The sequence below is a fragment of the Rhinoderma darwinii genome, chromosome 6, assembly GCF_050947455.1.
Source record: "Rhinoderma darwinii isolate aRhiDar2 chromosome 6, aRhiDar2.hap1, whole genome shotgun sequence".
In the NCBI taxonomy this organism is placed as follows: domain Eukaryota; kingdom Metazoa; phylum Chordata; class Amphibia; order Anura; family Rhinodermatidae; genus Rhinoderma; species Rhinoderma darwinii.
In genome coordinates, this window is record NC_134692.1 from 96,025,682 (window position 1) to 96,044,642 (window position 18,961).

The window sequence follows — 18,961 nt, forward strand, 5'->3', positions numbered from 1 at the left end:
GTGAACGGCATAACAATTTTTTTTTTTAAAACCGCAGAATTGTTTTTTGGTCACCATAGCGCTAAAAAGAATGAAACAAAAAGTGATAAAATAATCGTTTGTACCAACAAAAAAAAACCGGTGCTAATAAAAACTATAGCTCGTCCCTCAAAAAATATAAGCCCTCACACCGCTCAAACGATGAAAAATATAAGTTATGGCTCTCAATAACAAATAATATTTTTTTACCAATGATTTTTTCTTTGTAAGAGTAAAATATGACATTTTTTCCTATTTTCGGTGGTCTAAAACCTGGGTGCGTCTTATAGTCAGGTGTGTTGTAGTCCGAAGAATACTGTATATTATATTGACTCCAGTCGGTTTTCGACTCAGGACTTATTTTTATTAGCCACTTTTGCACAATATATTTGCATAGAGCAGCCCCAAATATTTTATTTGGTAGATTTAAATGGGTCTCTAGGGATTGCATAATGGTTTAAAGGGGTTTTCTGCCATTGATATTTTAAAAAATGTTCTGTTCATGGTGGGTATTGTATCCTAATGCCCCCCACATACCCGTTTCAGTTATTTGCCTCACCGTCGTGTACTGCAGTCACCCTCCGGTTTGTTGACATTCTGAATATCCAGCCATTTCATGCCACCCTTCAAGAGAACGTTCTGCAAAGCGCTGACATTTCAGCCAGCTGAAGATCCTCCGCATACACATACAGTATGATTTAGTCTGCCCACTTAACCTCCCGTCGCCCACTTTGCATTCCTAGTCCCCAGCCCATAAACATTTTAAAATTCTATTAAGTCAGGAGTACCGGACGCATGCGCGATTGGGCATTCAACGGTGGGACAAGTGACGCAGACATAGCAAGGGGTTGAGCATGGATGGTGAACACTTGATGCGTCTCAAATACCCATGCTCAGAAGCTGGTGCCAAGGATCCAGTGTGCACCTTGTTCCTTTGTACAGTGACATCGCCAATGATGTCCCCGTACATTAAAGAGGCTGTGTCGCCAGATTATAAGTGGACTATCTCCTGCATAATCTGATCGGCGCTGTAATGTAGATAAGTGGTTTTTATTTTGAAAAACGATCATTTTTGAGCAAGTTATGAGCAATTTTAGATTTATGCTAATTTGTTTCTTAATAGACAACTGGGCGTGTTTTTACTTTTTACTAAGTAGGTGTTGTGCAGGGGAGTGTATGAGGCTGACCAATCAGTGTCATACACTTCTCATTGTTCCAGCCCAGCATGATCCACAGCACAGTGTGATTGTGCAGTGAAAGAAGCTGGTCGGGAACAATGAGAAGTGCAGGACACTGATTAGTCACTGATTGACCAGCGTCATACACTCCTCTGTACAACACCCAGTTGGTAAAAAGTAAAAACACGCCCAGTTGTCCATTAAGAAACTAATTAGCATAAATCTAAAATTGCTCATAACTTGCTGAAAAATTATCGTTTTTCAAAATAAAACCCACTGTTATCTACATTACAGCGCCAATCAGATTATGTAGGAAATAGGGCACTTATAATTTGGTGACAGAGCCTCTTTAAATCCACAAGAGAAAATATGTACGGGAAGCAAAATATTTTTGTGGAGGCATCATGTGACCAGCCAGGAGAAACCGCGATACAGAAACTTCATGAAATGCAAGTATATTACAAAGTGTACAGATGTAACATGTTACTTTACTTACACAATTGTCAATTGGTACTGGAAAACCCCTTTAATTACTCACACACTTTATATCTTTGTTTTGAATTTATGATATGCACTTGAAAAATACCTCTACGTGGGTCGAAACTCTGTGTGGTTCACATGTTGGAGAAAATAAAAAAGATACTTCAAAGTTGGATGCTGGTGAACTTCTTTCCAATATTGCATTGAGCTCGGTTGGAATTACTAGGCCCCAGACGTCGTTGCATCCCACTCCATCTGTACAACTTACAACTAAAACTACTGACATGCATGTAGAAGTCTCTACTTCGAATATCTGGTATTTAACACAAAGAAATATTTAATGCATCTACATGTGAAGATACTGTTTATAAAGTACATCTGATGGTACTCCGACTGGAAGCTACACATCATACTCTCTAGAACAATAATGACCCAATTGAAAGACAAAAAAAATCAGTTCAGATTAAAAACAAGATAGAAAAAAAAAAGACAAAATCTCTCAAGGCGCACACTTTTGTAGAAAGATGACGATTTGTTTATATGTGGCAGTGAGAGAAAAACCTACTAAAAAACAGAAAACATGTGCAAACATCTAACCTTTATAAGCATGTATCTCTCTAATAAACGGCACAGCATTCTGGCTTCCAACTTTCCTACATTCATGGCTGCTTTTATCTCTCTTTGGGAAATTCCTTTTGTTCCGCGATTTTCAACTGCAACAAATGAATATTAACATGCAAAAGAAGATTACATGAGAGGTAAATACAGGTGTGTCGTCAGGAAACTTTTTTTGGTTTTCCAAAATAAAGACTCCTTAGGGACAGCTTCACATCTAGTTTTATACCAACATCCAGGATTTATTTCTTTAAGCTGGTCATTACACATAGCCAATTTGATTATGTGTCCGACAGTAATCACCCCAGACTCCCCCATAAACATAGGCACATTATACCTTTTGTAGATCATAAAAACAGAGATTCTCAGATCAAACTATCTACTATAATATTTTTCTAATCTTCAAATTATTTAGTGATATATGCAAGAAAAATACATACTGAGTTCATAGGCTTGGGTTAACATATCCTTCTCATAAATTATATCCACTGGAAGAGAAGTTTTTACATCTTCCTCATCTTCATCATCATCATCCTCATCACCCTTTTTCTTATATTCTTTGATAAGTTTCATACATCGAACCATTATATCAGTACCTATCAAAACACAAAAAGCGGTTCTATTTCTGCACATGCACATCTTACAGTTTTAAGTGCAGATATACGTATTATGCTATACTACACATACATCCCATTGTAATTGGAACAAACTTAAACGTACAGAATAGACTTCTACATAATCAGGCTATGAGCTCAGAGCTGCTTACTCTTTTAAGTTGTTGCTGCAACTCAAGATTCTTGGCTTTAAACAAGCTCTAAATCGCAGCTCTAGTCACGACCTAGTCTGAGCTAGAGCCTTAAGTAGCACTGGCTCTTGAGAGCTGCAAGTATTTGCAGCTCCAACTTCAACCTGCTCTAGCTTGGGCCAGATCCGCAATCTTGGTCTTTTTTTATAGTCACAACCTAGCCTGAGCTAGAGCCTTTAGTAGCAGGAATGTATAAGAGATGTCATTGGCTACTGAAGTGTTTTCCTGCAAAGACGTATGAGATACGTCCTTGGCAGATAAAGCATTAGGGAGAACAGAAGTTATCATGATTAAGTCTAAGTATTAAGTAACCTGTTCTTATCAGGGCATAAGGACGGAATTAAGGAAGGGGGCTCTATAAACCAGAGTAGAAAGACCCTAAATAAGAATGTCGCCCAATCCGGCGGATCCATGTAATACATTGGGCTGGCCATTCATTTGAATGGCCTGCATGTAATACTAGATATCCCCTGCAGCAGCATTTTTCTGTTTTAGCTGTAATGGGCAATCTTTTTTAAAATTTTCAGAATTTCAGCTAAATTAGTTGTCACTTTTGAATTCGTTTCTCGGAACAAAAGCTTCTGAGTAGCCAAATGAATTGTGACAACCAATATGGCTGCATTTTTAGCAAAAAAAAAAAAAAAAAAGAGTTCCTTAACGGATTATAACAAAGTAAGGGCCTGTTCACATCAGCATTGACTTTCCATTGAGGGGTTCTGTTGGAGGTTTCCGTCAGGGGTACCCTTCAACGGAAAGGCAATCGGAAACCTTAGCTTCCATTTGCATCATTATTGAACTCAATGGTGCCGGAAACCTTGCTAATGTTTTCCGTTTGTCACCGTTGTGACAGGGTTCCATTATATTGACGGAATCAATAGCGCAGTCGACTGCAGTCAACGCTGATGTGAACAGGCCCTAAAGCAATTATCAAAATGGCTAAACCTCCAACTTCTAATTCACTACTCACTTGTGTGTTTGTGTCTTATACTCCATGGGCAATAAGGAGATGTTTACATGAAAAATTATTTAGAGGTGTTATATTTCAATACATATTACACAGGATAGTAAAAAGTCATATTTTAGTACTTTGTTTTAAATAATTAGCAATAAAAAGCCAAGTATCAATACTAAGAACAGTAGAAGAGATGTTATAAATGGGTCATATAGTCCAATACAAAAACATACCTCTCTTAGTCTTGAAGTGTTCTGCTAGGGGTTGAATGTCATGTAACGGTAAAGAAACTATTTTCGCAATTCCAGCATTTGCCATATAATGATAAAGTCGTTTAAAAAGTCGTTCAGGAACACCCTTGAAATGAAAAGGAAAAATCAATAATGAACAAATGAAACATTTCCTATACAGCATTTTTATCTGGCTTATTGTCCTGACTGGATAAACCCTTCTTAAAGAGAAGCATACATGTGCAGCCGAGTGCAGCATGTAATAGGCAGGGATTCACAAACAATGTCTCACTATAAATTTTTCTAACTTCCTCCGTTATTTACATATCGGTGCCGTTATATTTGGCACCAAATATGTGAATAAGCCCCTGAACGGTCAATGGAGCATTTCTATCTAACTAAATGACAAGGGGGCGTGATGTCTTGTGGTCTGCAGACTGGTGGTTCTGCAGAGAGCACCCTCTCAGTCTCCGTGTGTTCTCGCAGGAGGGAACACAGCACAAGCCGCCCTGACACGGTGCGTAGCTGATTGGACAGTGTCAAAGCGAAGACATCACGCCCCCTTGCCATTTAGTTTGATAGAAATGACCCATTGACAGTTCAGGGGCTTATTTACATATCGGGCACCAAATATAACGGCACCGATAAGTAAATAACGGAGGAAGATATAATTTTTTTTTTAAAGTGAGACATTGTTTGTGAAGCCCTGCCTATTACTTGCTGCACATGTATGGCAAGTGAAAGGTTCTCTTTAACCCCTTCCCTCTTTAGCCACTTTTGACCTTCCTGACAGAACCTCATTTTTCAAATCTGACATGTTTCACTTTATGTGGTAATAACTCTGGAATGCTTTCACCTATCCAAGCGATTCAGAGATTCTTTTCTTGTGACACATTGCACTTTAAGTTACTGGCAAAATTTGCTCGATATGTTCAGTATTTAATTGTGAAAAACACCAAAATTTTGCGAAAAATTGCAAAACTTAGCATTTTTCTCAGTTTAAATGTATCTGCTTGCAAGACAGATAGTAATACCACACAAAATTGTTGCTAATGAACATCCCCATGTGTCTACTTTAGATTGGCATCATTTTTTGAACATTGTTTTATTTTTCTAGGACGTTACAAGGCTTAGAACTTTAGCAGCAATTTCTCACATTTTCAAGAAAATTTCAAAAGGCTATTTTTACAGGGGCCAGTTCAGTTGTGAAGCGGCTTTGAGGGCCTTATATATTAGAAACTCCCAAAAAGTCACCCCATTTTAAAAACTTCAACCCTCAAAGTATTCAAAACAGCATTTAGAAAAGGTCTTAACCCTTTACACATTTCACAGGAATTAAAGCAAAGTAGAGGTGAAATTTACAAATTTCATATTTTTTGGCAGAAATAAATTAATACAATTTTTTTTATAACACAGAAGGTTTTACCAGAGAAATGCAACCCAGTATTTGTTGCCCAGTTTCTGCAGTTTTAGGAACTATACCACATGTGGCCCTAGCGTGCTACTGGACTGAAGCACAGGCTACAGAAGCAAAGGAGCACCTAGTGGATTTTGGGGCCTTATTTTTGTTAGAATATATTTTAGGCACCATGTCAGGTTTGAAGGGCTCTTGCGTTGCCAAAACAGTGAAAATCCCCCAAAAGTGACCCCATCTGGGAAACTACACACCTCAAGGTTTAGCGATTTTTTTTCTCATTTCCACAAGGACTAAAGGAGAAAAAGCACTATAAAATTTGTAAAACAATTTCTCCCGAGTAAAACACTACCCCACATGTGGGAATAAACGGCTGTTTGGAGACACGGCGTGGCTGAGAAGGGAAAGAGCGCTATTTGGCTTTTGGAGCTCAAATTTAGCAGGAATGGTTTGCAGAGGCCAGGTCACATTTACAAAGCCCCTGAGGGGACAAAACAGTGGAAACCCCGCCACAAGTGACCCCATTTTGGAAACTACACCCATTGAGGAAATTATCTAGGGGTATAGTGAGCGTTTTGACCCCACAGGTTTTTTGCATAAATTATTGGAAGTAGGCCCTGAAAATGACAATCTAAATTTTTTCAAAGAAAATGTAAGTTTAGCTAATTTCCACAAGGACTGAAGGAGAAAAAGCACCGTCAAATTTGCAAAGCAATTTCTCCCGAGTAAAACAATACCCCACATGAGGTAATAACCAGCTGTTTGAACACACGGCAGAACTATTTGGCTTTTGGAGATCACATTTAGCAGGAATGGTTTGCGGAGGCCAGGTTTGCTTTTGCAAAGCCCCTGAGGGGACAAAACAATGAAAACGTCCAAAAAGTGACTCCATTTAGGAAACTACACCTCTTGAGGAATTCATCTAGGGGTGTAGTGAGCGTTTTGACCCCACAGATGTTTCATAGAATTTGTTAGAATTGGGCAGTGAAAATAAAAACAATAATTTTTCTTCAATAAGACGTAGCTTTAGCGCAATTTTTTTTATTTTCTCAACAAATAAAGGAAAAAAAGAACCCAACATTTGTTAAGCAATTTCTCCCGAGTACAGCAATACCCCATATGGGGTCATAAACTGCTGTTTGGGCAAACGGCAAGGCTCAGAAGAGAAGGACCACCATTTGGAGTGCAGATGTTGCTGGATTGGTTTCTGGGCGCCTCTGGGCCCAAAACAGTGGAAACCCCCCAGAAGTGACCCAATTTTGGAAACTACACCCCTCAATGCATCTACCTAGGGGTGTAGTAAGCATTTTAACCCTGCAGGTGATTGCAACATCGAGTGCACACCAATTTCTGCCAAAGTGAAAATGGGATTTTTTTTCCGTAGATATGCTAATATGTGGTGCCCAGCTTGTGCCACCATAACAAAACAGCTCTCTAATTATTATGCTGGGTTTCCCGGTTTTAGAAACACCCTACATGTGGCCATAATCTTTTGCCTGGACGTTCGACCAGGCTCAGGAGAGAAAGAGTACCATGTAAAATTGAGGCCTAATTTGGCGATTTACAAAGTTTTGGTTCACAACTGCAGAGGCTCAGATGTGAAATAATAAAACAAAACCCCTGAGAAGTGACCCCATTATGGAAACTGCACCCCTCAAGGCATTTATTAAGGGGTGTAGTGAGCATTTTCACCCCACAGGTCTTTTCCATAAATGATTGCACTGCGGATGGTGCAAATTAAAAATTTATATTTTTCCCTAGATATGCCATTCAGTGGCAAATATGTCATGCCCAGCTTATGACGCTGGAGACACACACCCCAAAAATTGTTAAAAGGGTTCTCCCGGGTATGACGATGCCATATATGTGGAAGGAAACTGCTGTTAGGGCACGCTGTAGGGTTCAGAGCAGAGGGAGAACCATTTGCCTTTTGGAGAGCGGATTTTGCTTGGTAGTAGATTTATTTGAGTATTGCTGATGTTTCCATTTATAATGTGGGGGTACATGTAAGCCGGGCGGAGTAAATAAGGGGCATAGTCAGGTGGTATAATAATGGGGTAAAAAAACAATAAAATTATCCATAGATGTGTGTTACGCTGTGAAGCAATCCTTTCTGCACAGGCCGGTGTCGCACTGATAAATGGCGTCCCTTTTTATCCCCCTTTTGGTCCACACTCCGCAACATTGCAATTTGAGGAATTTTGCTGGGAAGTGTTGTCCTGGTATAATACGGGCACCGTCGCTTCCAGCGGATATGTTTGGGCGCTCCCCTTCCTGGTTCCCTAATTTTAGGTCCTTGATAAATCGCCTCTTGAACCACAATAAATGTTCCCCTCGGGCACAACTGCATATTTTTTTACTTCCTGACTTATTGGAGCCATAACTAATTTTATTTTTCATAGACGTAGCGGTATGAGGGCTGGTTTGTTGTGGGACGAGCTGTAGTTATTATTGGTACCATTTTGGGGTTCATGCGACTTTATGATCACCTTTTATCCTATTTTTTGGGGGGCCAGGTAAACAAAAGAACACAATTCTGGCACAGCTTTTTTAGTCTTTTTTTATACAGCGTTCACCATGCGTTATAAATTACATTAACTTTATTCCCACGGGTCAGTACGATTCCGGCGATACCTAATTTATAGAACTTTTTTATGTTTTACAACTTTTTGCACAATAAAATTACTTTTGTAAAAAGAATGTATTTTTTCTGTCGCCAAGTTGTGAGAACCATAACTTTTTAATTTTTTTGTCAACGGAGCTGTATGAGGGCTTGTTTTTTGCGGGACGAGCTATAGTTTTTAAAGGTACCATTTTTGGATACGTGCGACTTTTTGATCACTTTTTATTCTAATATTTGTAGGGCAAAGTGACCAAAAAAACAGAAACTCTGGTAAAGTTTTTTACGTTTTTTTTTTACGCTGTTCACCGCGTGCAATAAATAATATAATATTTTGATACCTCAGGTCGTTACGGTCGCGGCGATACCAAATACGTATGGTTTATTATTATTTTTCAATAATAAAGGACTTGATAAGAGTAAAAGGGGTATTGTGTTTTATTTTAATTACTTGAAACTTTTATTGTTTTAAAACTTTTAATTTTTTGCACTTTTTTTTTTTACACTTTTTCTCAAGTCCCACTAGGGGACTTGAAGGTCCAACGGTCAGATTTATTTTTTTCTAATACATTGCACTACCTATGTAGTGCAATGTATTAGATCTGTCAGTCATTCACTGACAGCAAGCCGAGTAGGCTTCGCCTCCCGGCGGGGCCTAAATCGGCTTCCGTAATGGCAGAGCAGGAGACCATTGTGTCTCCTGTTGCCATAGCAGCAGTCGCCAGTCCTGATTGCCTGTCAGGGCTGGCGATCTGCTAGTAACCGCTACGATGCAGCATCAAAGGGGTTAATGGCAGGGATCGGAGCTGGCTCCGGTTCCTGCTGTTAATGGTGGATGTCAGCTGTAACATACAGCTGACTTCCACTGCTGATGACCCCGGATCAGCTCCTTAGCCGGCGCCATCTTGCCGGCCGCTACGGAAGCCGATCAGGCTCCGCCGCCGGGCGGATCTTGACCGGCTTCGGTGCTAGGCAGACCGGGAGGCCAGTATTAGGCCTCCGGTTGCCATTGCAGCCACCGGAACCCCGGCAATTTCATTGCTGGGGTTCCGATGAGCTGCAAACACCTTAAGTGCAGCGATCGCGTTTGAGCGCTGCACTTAAGGGGTTAATGGCTGGGATCGAAGCTAATTTCGGTCCCCGCCATTACAGCCGGATGTCAGCTGTCAGATACAGCTGAGATCCGGCGATTATGGCACCGACTCAGCTTCTGCGTTTTGCGGGAAGCACTGGCTTTCCATGACGTATACTTACGACAAATGTCGGGAAGGGGTTAAAGGGTTGGCCAGAAATATACTAGTCCTTCTGAATGAATTAGAATAATTTTAAAAAGTTAATTTATTTCAGTAATTCAATTCAAAAAGTGAAACTCCTATATTATATAGATTTATTACACACAGAGTAATCTATTTCCAGCATCTTTTTCTTTTAATGTTGACAATTATGGTTACTAGTTAATGAAAAGCTAAAATTTAGTGTCTCAGAAAATGTGAATATTATATAAGCCCAATTTCAAAAATTATTTTTAATACTGAAATGTTGGCCTACTGAAATGTATGTACAGTAAATGCACTCAATACTTGGTTTGGGCTCCTTTTGCATTAATAAGGAAAATAAGAGATCAATGGAGAGCCACTCGCGCATGCAAAGAAGAATCTCATTGATCTCTATGAGGCTGCCGGACACAGAACGCGGAAGTCAAAACTTCTCATGTAGCGCTCTTGGTGACTTTCAGTCCCCGTTGTCCTTATCGATCACACATGTATCCCCTATCCTGTGTTTTTAACTTCCTGTGACGTTTCGGGTCTCAGCCCAGCCTGCTCTTCCGGATGAGCCACGGCATGGCTCATCATCGATTACGTGTACAGGCAGCCTGAGCTCTTCAGCCTGGGGATTCAGCGGAGGAGCCTCTGATATCACTGTCCATATATGGACAGTTCAAGAAAAAGGCAAAGTCTGCATTGAGCAGTTGAAACGTTGCATTCCGTGCACATATGGGTGAATAAAACCATTTTTTTTGTCATTTTTAATTTGGAGCGCTGCCTCTTTTCCTTGATCTGTCTACATTTGATGGATTCACAAATCTGATTCCTGGAGGCTGTTGCCCTATTAACTCTTGTGAGGTCCAGTTCTGCTGCTCTTACTTTTGCTATTTGGACATATATGGACAGTGAAGTCAGGGACTCCCTCTAGGAGTGGAATCCCTGGTCAGAGCAACGGCAACGCTCTGTTTGGGGATTCTGCTCCAGAAGTAGGCCCTGATGTCACGGTCCATTTATGGATAGTGACGTCAGTGGCTCCACCTGGAGCGGAATCCCCAGCCAGAGCGTTGCCAACGCTCTGCCCGGGGATTCCGCTCCTAGAGGGATACCCATTGGCACCATATACAGGGGGTATAGCTATCTACAGGGGGGCATTGGTGGTACTATCTACAGGGTGCTGTGTGGCACTATCTTCTGCAGGAGGCGAATCCCGGCCAGAGTAGGGGCATTATACGGTGTGGGGGGGCTCAATAATGTGGGGAGGCTTTATGGGAGCATGATACTCTGTGGGATGAACTGGGTGTGTATGTGTAGTGTTTGAAGCGTGGCCTTAAAGGGAAAAAAATTGCCGTGCCATGCTACGCATCGGTTGTCCCTCTTTGTCTCCATACCTCCCAATTTTCAAGTATCACAGAGAGAGACAAATACATTTATGGTAAACGATATAAAATAAACTTTATTACCAATGTGTGGAGTGGTGTTTGCTTTACTATTCACACAGGGCAGATACGCTGCGTAAAAAAGGCACACAGCGTATCTGCCCTGGGCACCGCAGGGAATTCCGGACAAAAACCCGCACCAAATTGTGGTGTCGTTTTTCGGCCAGAATGTCTGCTGTGGAAAATTGCACATAAATTTAAAAAAAAAAAAAATTAAACATGACTTATGAAGCCATGGCGACGCGTCCCTCTGCCGTCCTGCAGGCCAACCCCCCCTGGGATGACGTTTCATCCCATGTGACCGATGCAGCCTATGATTGGCTGAAGCTGTCACATGGGATGAAACGTCACCCCAGAAGGGGTGAAGAAACAGTATAAGATTTTTTTTTTTTCTGAGTTGCATTTTTTTGCAACGGAATTGCTGCTTTTCCGCTAAAAAAAAATTAATCTGCTATTCATTGCGGGTTTTTCCCCCCTATTGAATTCAATGAGGAAAAACCACAACAAATAACAGTAATTACGCAAAATACAATTGACATGCTGAGGATAAAATGTAAAAAACGCACCGCAGGTTAATTTCTGCTTGTTTTCTGCTCATTATTTACGCAGCGTGTGGATGAGATTTACTCAAATCTCATCCACTATGCTGCTACTGTACTATGCTGCGGATTTTCCGCAACAAAAATTTTGCGGAAAATCTGCAGCATTTACGCTACGTGTGAATTTACCCTAATCCAAGATCTCTTGGCACAGATCCAGCAGCAGGTGAGGAGAATGTGCTGACTGGATCGGGTGTACCAAGATGTCTCACAAAGGTGGAGTGGGTGGACTTACATCTATCACGCTGTGAAAAGGGGTGGTGGAGGGAAATGGGTGCATGTAATTAGAGCAGAGATAGATGGAGACACAGAGGAGAATGATGATTATTAGTGGGTGTTTGTGACAGTATGCATGGAGGGAGCTGGGTGACTGTAAATTAGGGCAGGGAATGACCCTGTGAACATGGGGGCGTGGAAATATGTAAATAGCTGAGATGCTGTGGTGGAAGGGGGGGTGTAAACGGTCTTCTCAGATACTGCAAGGGATCATGGGTATGGTGGGTTACAAGACAGGAAATAGCCAGGACCAGAAGCAAGCGATGCAAACAAGCAGAAAGAGCAGCAGTGACAATTGAGATCAAGCAGGAAAATAGTTAGAAGTTTAGTAGGGGTTTTAGGGAAGGCAAACCAAGACTGGGGGATACTTTTTAGAAAATATTTTTTCCCTGGCCAACCCCTTTAAGTTTAAGCTGCCTTTAAAGCTGACAATAATACATGGGTCTTGCCATGTCTGTCAGATCAGGGGGCCACTCTGTGCAGCCGCTCTCCATTGTGGATTTTGGAGGTTTGTCCCCAAACTTTTGAGGTCCATATACCTGCAGCGGTTGTTTAACTGGACAACCACTTTAAATAAATAGGTTTTAAATTTTCTTTATCAACATGGAAACTATAATGTACAGTTCAACTAAATGTTATACATATTTACCAGTTCTTCTTGAAGGTTCACCAAAGTTTCCATTTGATTCGGACATTCACTTAACATTTGAGAAACTCGCTCTGTGAACAAGTCATACTTATTTCTCCTAGAGATGAGAAAATAAAAATATAAAGTTTAACTTTTAATTGTAATAAGACACTGCAGTAACGAATCCAACTAGAGCAGTTTGAGAGCTCATCTGGAAAAATGAGACAACATGGCGTTAGGAGACGTTTGAGTTTTATTACCAAAACTGAAGGATATAATTCACAGTAATACAGAACTAAAAGCTGAATTCCATGAAACCAAGAATAGTATTTGCAGAAAATCGATTTTAAGACAGGTCGTATTAAAAAGGAGCCTTTAGACAAATTCAAATTATATTTTTTGGATGCCAAAACAAAAAATAAAAGTCAACATTATGCCAAATGGAAAACAAACCTGGCCAGTACAAGAGACCAAGCTGATGGAACAATGTGTGGAATTCAATTTCTTCATGCTCTAGAAATACTAATACTGTGGAATCTGCTTCCAAAGTGCTCATAAACTGGTACTTGGTCCCCCGCACAAATAGCGCCCAAGGTTCCCAGTTACCCTGCTAATTGCACACACAAAACCAAAAACCTCTGAAAATACGGAGTTGTATTGAAGGGAAAACGGCTCCTGATTTTCTGCCGTTTTTTACAGTATTTTTTACGGCTGTTTTTTCTAGAGTGTCAATGAAAAATGGCTCAAAAAAAGTCCAAAGACGTGATATGCGCTTGTTTTTCGCAGCCATTTTTTTTTTTTACACGCCCGTTTTTCAAAATGGCCACGTCGGAACAGAACGCCGTTTATCCAATTGAAATCAATGGGCAGATGTTTGGAGACGTACTGTTCCAAACTTTTCAGCCATTTACGGCCCGTAAAACGGCCGAAAATAAGCCGTGTGAACATACCCTAAGGCCTCATTTACACGAGCGTGTGCGTTTTGCGCACGCAAAAAAACGCAGCGTTTTGCGTGCGCAAAAGGCACTTGACAGCTCCGTGTGTCATCAGTGTGATGCGCGGCTGCGTGATTTTCGCGCAGCCGCCATCATAGAGATGAGGCTAGTCGACGTCAGTCACTGTCCAGGGTGCTGAAAGAGTTAACTGATCGGCAGTAAGGCTATGTTCACACGGAGTATTTTGGGGGAGGAATATCTGCCTCAAAGCTCCAAACGGAATTTTGAGGCAGATATTCCTCCCCCAAAATACTCCGTGTGAATAGCAATGATCGCGCCGTTTTTCGCCCGCGGCCATTGAGCGCCGCGGGCAGAAAACACGCTTTCTCCTGCCTCCCATTGAAGTCAATGGGAGGTCGGAGGCGGAAGCGCCCGAAGATAGGGCATGTCGCTTCTTTTTCCCGCGAGGCAGTTTTACTGCTCGCGGGAAAAAGACGCCGACGCCTCCCATTGAAATCAATGGGAGGCGTTCTCGGGCCGTTTCTGCCGAGTTTTGCGACGCGGTTTCCGCGTCAAAAAACTCGGCAAAAGACCCCGTGTGAACATAGCCTAACTCTTTCAGCACCCTCGACAGTGAATTCCGATCACCATATCGAGTAACCTGTTTAAAAAAAAAAAAAGAGGTTCGTACTTACCGAGAACTTCCCGGCCGTTGCCTTGGTGACGCGTCCTTGGTGACGCGCCTCTCTTGACATCTGGCCCCACCTCCCTGGATGACGCGTCAGTCCATGTGACCGCTGCAGCCTGTGCTTGGCTTGTGATTGGCTGCAGCTGTCACTTGGACTGAATTGTCATCCCGGGAGGTCAGACTGGAGGAAGAAGTCGGGAGTTATCGGTAACTTTTTTTTACACGTTCACGTATATTGGGATCGGAAGTCACTGTCTAGGGTGCTGAAACAGTTTAACTCTTTCAGCACCCTGGACAGTGACTGTCTCCTGCCGGGTTCGGTCAAAACGAGTTCTGCCGAACCCGGTGAAGTTCGGTTCGCTCATCTCTAAGACACTCCGTTCGGATGTTTGTAAACAGAAAAGCACGTGGTGCTTTTCTGTTTACATTCAGTTTGACAGCTCTTGCGCGAATCACGCAGTTCGCACGGAAGTGCTTCCGTGCGACCTTCGTGGTTTTCACGCACCCATTGACTTCAATGGGTGCGTGATGCGCGAAAAACGCAGATTTTTAGAACAGGTCGTGAGTTTTTTTTCAGCGCACTCACGCTGAGCAAAACTCACGGACTGTCTGCATGCCCCCATAGACTTGTATAGGTCCGTACGACCCGCGTGAAAAGCACGCGAGTCGTACGGACGTATATCACGTTCGTGTAAATGAGGCCTAACAGTGCAAATTTCTCAAGATCTGGGGCCTGTGAATATCCCACACCCATCTGCTGCTCACTAGACTTTCATTAACCCCTTAGTGACCAGCCTATTAGCGATTAGTCCCTAATGACCAAGCAATTTTTTTTATTTTTTTTTCGTTTTTCTATAGTCTCATTCAAAGAACTATAACTTTTTTATTCTTCAGTCGACATAGCTGTATGAGGACTTGTTTTTAACGGGATTAGTTGTACTTTTTAATGGCACCATTTTGGGGTAGATATCATTTTTCAATTAACTTTTATTAACCTTTTTTTTGGGGGGGGGGTAGAGTAAAAACCCTGAAATTACACCATTGTTCTATGCATTTTAAATTCACGCCGTTCATTGTGCGACGTAAGTAACACATTACCTTTATTCTATGGGTTGGTACGATCACAGCGATACCTCATATGTAGAGGTTTTTTAGGTTTTACATCTTTTGCACAATAAAATTTATTTTGAACTAAAATGATTTATTCTTGCATCGTCTCTTTCCAAGAGCCGTAATTTTGTTAATTTTCTGTCAATGTATTGATATGAGGGCTTGTTTTTTGCGGGACGAGAAGTAGTTTTGAATGGTACGGTTTTGGGCGACGTGGGACTTTTAAATGACATATTATAACTTTATTCTTTGGGTCATTACGGTTGTGGCGATACCATATATGTGTCGTTTTATTACTAAATAAAACCACTTTTTCTGGAAAAATATGCACAACCTTTATTGGTTCAAGGGTCACAGTATCATATTCCACTACATGAAAGGGCCACAATCAAATTTGACAAGTGATCTCTAGCTACTTGCTTGATACCTCCCTGCCGCTCACCTCTCGCTGCTTCATCTGAACTACTTCTGACCACCAGAATATTTAGAATACTCACCCACAGTGAATTGTTTGTTTAGTCTGCCCTGCCTGAAATGTGATGTCAAGATGGGTTTTATGACGCTGTGGTTTGGGAGGTATGGGGGAGGTAGGGAAAGTTTTTTGTTTTTTTTTCTTGCGGTGTATGCAGTTGCTTGTTTGCTGCTCATTTATTTAATCTACTATGGCTTTGATATCCTGGCCATTTCAATACAGAAATGGCCAGGATATTATTTTTTAAATAATGTTGTGGTTTTGGATGTCATGAAAATGATGCAAGTGAAGGCTGTGGGTTCAGTTATCATATTAAGACAATACAATGCTAAAAATTGGCATTATAGCTTGACAGTAAACTTACTATAAAGCCTTTCCATATGTGTTAAAGTGTATTCGGTATTTGGAAAGTTGGGTGGATATTACACATACTGAATAACTTGAGACTTGCTGGACATGGCATAAATGAATGCACCCACTCTGACCAGACAGGCCTTATTATAAGATATCATGGCCCTATAATATACTTCGTATGAAATGCACTCAGATTTATGAAGTCCTACAGGGTCTCGGGAAAGCTGGTTAGTTATAAATAATACATGTGTTGAATATCTGGACATTTGGTTTTCCCATCATTCCCCACAATAATACGGACTTGGAATTGGGGCGTAGGACATTTCTGGACACTGAAATTGCGTCAATAAAAATGGCTCCAAAAAAAAAAAAATCGGAAATCACTCAGTCCATCAAAGGAAGTGAAAACACTTGTAAATATGGATAAGTTCTTTGCCTCTCCGGCACATGAAAGTAAAACTAGACGAACAAGCTAATTTAAAAAAAAAGTAGTAAAAGAATTAAAAGGTAATGAGAATCTCAAGAAAAAAGTTGTAGATCTTAAGGATCGCTCTAGGAGTAATATAAGAATACTGGGAATCCCGGAAGGAGAGGAGAAAAAAGTAGCCTGTATTATTTATACAAAACTGGCTTGGATCACAAACAGGCAAAGATAATTTTGAAATTGAAAGGGCCCACAGGATGCCATCTAGACCTCCATTATCCGGGGATCGCCCTAGAGCCATAATTGCCAAAGCTTTGTGTTATAAAGATTGGGAATCTATACTAAGGAAAACCAGGAACAAACAATAGCTGCAACATAATAATTCCAAAATGTCAATATACCCAGATTACTCCTTTGAAATGCAACGTCAGTGCTTCTTTCAAGGGAAAAAAAAAAGAGACTACAAGGAGCTGGGATCAAATACTCTCTCATTTACCCGGCAAAAATGAGAGTGATCCATCAGGAAAAAGTGCTTATTTTTCATCAGCAGAAGAGTTAATTAAATGGCTGGACTCTATAGATCCTAAATAATATAGTCGAATAATACAATTCGGACTCATTGGCACAGAGGGGGGGGGGGGGGACTGCTAATTTGAGAGGCTTGAAGTTTAGTTCAAGTCAACAAGGGGGGGGGGTCAACCGGTCTGGGAGAAATGGGAAGAAATATCGTTTTGGGGAAAAGATCTGAATTGTGGGGTATTTGATCATTGATCTGATGGGATGAGTGTGTGGGTGGTAATATGGAATGTAAGGGGTATGTGGGATAAATGTGAAAGATTAGCAATTTTCAGAATACTTTAAATCTCACTTTCCTGCAAAAGCTTAACAGGGTATAAAATAATAATTGGGCACAACAATTTCATTCAACACGTGCCTCCTCTTTAAGAGGAGTAAGTGTTCTTATTCACGGGGATATTAAGTGTGAAATATTAGGTAAAGAATTAGATAAGGAGGGTAGATATATTTTCCAACACATTAGGCAAGATAAGAAAGTTTTTATTTTGTCATTCGTTTATTTACCACCCCCATACTCATCTATTGTCTTAACCCCTTAATACGAAGGTATTTTAAACCTTAATGACCGAGCAATTTTTTAACTTTTTCCATCGTCGCATTCAAAGAGCTATAACTTTTTTATTTTTGCGTCGACATAGCTGTATAAGGACTTTTTTTTTTGCGGGACAAGTTATATTTTATAATGGCACCATTTTGGGGTACATAAAATTTATTGATTAACTTTTTAATAACTTTTGTAGGAGGGTACTGGAAAAAAAACAAATTTCGCCATTTTTTTACGTCTTAATATTACGTCGTTTACCGTGTGATATAAATAACATAATAACTTTATTCAGCGGGTCGTTACGATTGCGGTGATACCAAATTTATATGGATTTTTTTATGTTTTCCTACTTTTACACAGTAAAAACACTTTTTTAAAAATTATTTGCTTTTGTGTCGCCATATTTTGAGAGCCATAACTTTTTTATTTTTGGACCGATGCTGCTGTAGGAGTGTTTTGTTTTTTTTTGCGGGACGACTTGTAGTTTTTATTGATACCATTTTGGAGTAGATGCGACGGTTTGAGCACTTTTTAGCAAATTATTTTGAAGGAAGGATGAACAGAAAACAGCAATTCTGGCGTTGTTTATTATTATGTTTTTTACAGCGTTCACCGTGCAGGTTAAATAATGTAATAATTTTATAGTTGGGTTCGTTACAGACGCGGCGATAGCAAATATGAGTAACTTTTTACTGTTTTCATAACAAAGTATTTTGTAAGGGGAAAAAAAGTGGTTTTTTTTATTTATTTTTTACTTGGGACATTCATTTATTTATTTCAAACTTTATTAAACTTTTTTTTTAGTCCCACTGGGGGACTTTGCTGTGCAAACTTTTGATTGCTATTATAATACACTGCAATACGTCTGTATTGCAGTGTATTATTGTCGGTCAGTGTAAGGCCTCATTTACACGAACGTAATATACGCGCGTGCGACGCGCGTGCTTTGCACGCATGTCGTACGCACCTATATTAGTCAATGGGGCAGTTTAGACGATGCGTGAATTGCGCTCAGCGCGTGTGTGCAGAAAAAAACTCACGACATGTTCTATAATCGTGCGTTTTTCGCGCACTCACGCACCCATTGAAGTCAATGGGTGCGTGAAAACCACGCATGCCGCACGGAAGCACTTCCGTGCGAACTGCGTGATTCGCGCAAGAGCTGTCAAACTCCTGAATGTAAACAGAAAAGCACCACGTGCTTTTCTGTTTACAAACATCCAAACGGAGTGTCAAATTCGAGATGAGCGCACCGAACTTCACCGGGTTCGGCCAAACTCGTTTTGACCGAAACCGGTAAAAAATGTTCGGGTACGCGACGTCAGGAGACAGTCACTGTCCA

At 40.8% G+C, this 18,961-nt stretch overlaps 1 protein-coding gene across 3 annotated transcripts in view; it reads right to left on the reverse strand.

Annotated features, from left to right (window-relative positions):
• The window catches only part of GTF3C1 (general transcription factor IIIC subunit 1), a 237,562-nt gene that overhangs the window by 161,573 nt on the left and 57,028 nt on the right, over positions 1-18,961 (reverse strand). For all 3 annotated transcript variants that reach the window (XM_075830059.1, XM_075830058.1, XM_075830060.1), the window contains exons 5-8: positions 12,538-12,634; positions 4,282-4,405; positions 2,732-2,887; positions 2,274-2,389 (exon numbers count right to left, since the gene is read on the reverse strand). In XM_075830059.1, coding sequence (XP_075686174.1) covers positions 2,274-2,389; positions 2,732-2,887; positions 4,282-4,405; positions 12,538-12,634 — 493 coding nt within the window. The remainder of the gene's footprint in view (positions 1-2,273; positions 2,390-2,731; positions 2,888-4,281; positions 4,406-12,537; positions 12,635-18,961) is intronic.